The sequence below is a fragment of the Colobus angolensis genome, unplaced genomic scaffold, assembly GCF_000951035.1.
Source record: "Colobus angolensis palliatus isolate OR3802 unplaced genomic scaffold, Cang.pa_1.0 Scaffold28, whole genome shotgun sequence".
Classification (NCBI taxonomy): Eukaryota; Metazoa; Chordata; class Mammalia; order Primates; family Cercopithecidae; genus Colobus; species Colobus angolensis.
In genome coordinates this window covers 6,541,073-6,543,667 of record NW_012116043.1, presented here as the reverse complement: position 1 = coordinate 6,543,667, position 2,595 = coordinate 6,541,073, and the positions used below count along the sequence as shown (strand labels likewise).

Below are 2,595 nucleotides of genomic sequence, written 5' to 3'. Positions count from 1 at the left end.
GGCGTGATGGTGGGCACCTGTAATCCCAGCTACTTGGGAGGCTGAGGCAGGAGAATCGCTCGAACCCAGGAGACGGAGCTTGCAGTGAGCTGAGAGCATGCCACTGCACTCCAGCCTGGGTGACAGAGCGAGACTCTCTCAAAAAAAAAAAAAAAAAGAAAAGAAAAAATGACCTGTTCACATTCTCCCGCACACCTTTCCCCGGGGTCCCCTGTCCTTCAGGAGACGCACAGGATCTACAAGCAGAAGCTGGAGGAGCTGGCTGCGCTGCAGACGCTGTGTAGCAGTTCCATCAGTAAGCAGAAGAAGCACCTCAAGGACTTGAAGCTCACACTCCAGAGGTAGGTGCGGCTGCAGCCTGTGGGCTGCCCTGGTTCTGAGGGACAGAAGCCCAACTCAAAACAGGCTGAAGCAGAGAATGGCAATCTCAGTGGAAAAAGACAGGACTGGGAGTTGCTTCCGGCATCACTGGATCCAGGGGTCAAAGGGTGTTTTGGGGCATCTGTTTTTTTCCCTCTAAATTCTGCCTTCCTCTGGATTGGTGTCACTCTCAGGGTGACTGTCCCCTCCACCAACAGTGCCAGGCTTATATTCTCCAACCTTGCTTCCTGCTAGCTGTGCCACCCTGGCTGAAGGAGAGTTTCTCTCTTTTTTTTTTTTCTCGAAATGAAGTCTTTCATTCTGTCACCCAGGCTGGAAAGCAATGGCGTGATTTCGGCTCACTGCAACCTCTGTCTCCTGGGTTCAAGTGATTCTCCTGCCGCAGCCTCCCAAGTAGCTGTGATTACAGGCGTGCGCCACTGTGCCTGGCCAAGAGTTTCTTTTTCCCAGTACTTCAGCCGACATTCTGGGTTCAGTCCTCATTGGCTGGGATTGGTTGAATGCCCATTTGTGAACCAATCACTGAGAAGCTGCTTGGACAGCCCCATGCCGTGTGCTCAGTCTGTGGCCCTGGGAAGTGGAGGGACAGCCATGTGGGTGCTGGGAGAAGAAGATGAGTAGTTCCCAGGGGAAAGGTGGGTGCTGTTATAGGAAGGTGCCCTGCTGGACAAGTAAACAGTCAGTGTCCTTTCGTGGGTGTGGAGTGTCCTCCCCGCTGGGGTCTCTGGTGTAGTGGCCACTAGGTTACCATCCCTGGTGGAGATGTGCTTGAGCTCATAGCTTAGTTCGGTTCCCCAGGCCTGGATCGTGTTCATTTCCTGACTTCTCCAGGTCTGGGAAGTCCCTTCCTGCCTGGTATGTGAAAGGGCCCGTGGATGCAGTGACCCCCTTGTCAGGCAGGGAAACTGAGGCTCCGAGTGACTGGTCCCAGGTCACTTAGCTAGGCCTCTATTTTAGAATCTGGGACTCCTGGTCAACTCTTCCCTTGTGGACAATTTTGGAGGAAGGTCCTCATTATAGCTCTCAGTGTGGCTGGCCATTTTGAAAATGGAGGTCTGCAACTAAGGGGTAGAGAGTGTGGATGGCCCCATGCAAACATGTCACCAGACGTGGCTTTGGAAAAACATGTCTTGGTAATGGCAGGACTCAGAGTCTAGAGTTTTTTCAGTCTAGAGTTTTTCAGATTCTCAGTGATTGCTTCACAGATGGGCACATGGCTAACCCCAGCACTATTGATGGGTCTGTGGGGGCTGTGCAGTGCACTGTGGGATAGTGAGTAGCATCCCTGGCCTCTGCCCACCGATGCCAGTAGCACTTCCGCCCCAGGTGTGACCACCAAGATGTCTCCAGGCATTGCCGGCTGTTCCCAGTTGAGAAGTGCTGGGTTAGAAGGTTGACCTGTGAGTTAGGGTCTTAGACTAAGGACCCCTGCCATTCTGAGATATCTCTGCTGACTTGTTTTCTAGTTTTGAGAGTTCCATGTTACCAAAGAATAACACCTTGACTGGTCAACTGCTTATGCTTTCAGGGGCTTTCTGTCTGTCCTCTTGGTAATCTGTAAGTTATTCCTTTATTTCTATTTTTAAAAATTATGTTCATTCATTCATTCATTCATTCATTCATTCATTCAGAGATGGAGTCTCGCTCTGTCACCCAGGCTGGAGTGCAGCGGCACAATCTCAGCTCACTGCAACCTCTGCCTCCTGGGTTCAAGCAATTCTCCTTCCTGTCTTAGCCTCCCGAGTATCTGGAATTACGGGTGCCCACCACCACGCCCAGCTAATTTTTGTTCTTTTACTAGAGACAGAGTTTCACCATGTTGGCCAGGCTGGTCTCAAACTCCTGACCTCAAACGATCCTCCTGCCTTGGCCTCCCAAAGTGCTGGGATTACAGGTGTGAGCCACTGTGCCTGGTCTAATTTTTTTTGAGATAGGGTCTTGCTCTGTCACCCAGGCTGGAGTGCAGTGGCGCAATCATGGCTCACCACAGCCTTGGTCTCCTGGGCTCAAGCAGTCTTCCCACCGTAGCCTCATGAATACTAGGACTACAGGCGTGCACCACCATGCTTGGTTGTTGTTTTTTGTTACTGTTGTTGTTGTTGTTTTTGAGTCAGAGTCTCGCTGTGTCGCCCAGGCTGGAGTGTAGTGGCGCGATCTCGGCTCACTGCAACCTCTGCCTCCTGGGTTCAAGCGATTCTCCTGCCTCAGCCTCCC

General features: G+C 51.9%; 1 protein-coding gene across 1 annotated transcript in view; it reads left to right on the top strand.

Annotated features, from left to right (window-relative positions):
• TMEM120B (transmembrane protein 120B) overlaps window positions 1-2,595 on the top strand; it is a gene marked incomplete at its 5' end in the record, with an annotated part of 91,966 nt that overhangs the window by 46,364 nt on the left and 43,007 nt on the right. Inside the window, one exon of the mRNA XM_011948593.1 lies at window positions 223-341. Within this exon, the coding sequence (XP_011803983.1) occupies window positions 223-341 (119 nt within the window). The remainder of the gene's footprint in view (window positions 1-222; window positions 342-2,595) is intronic.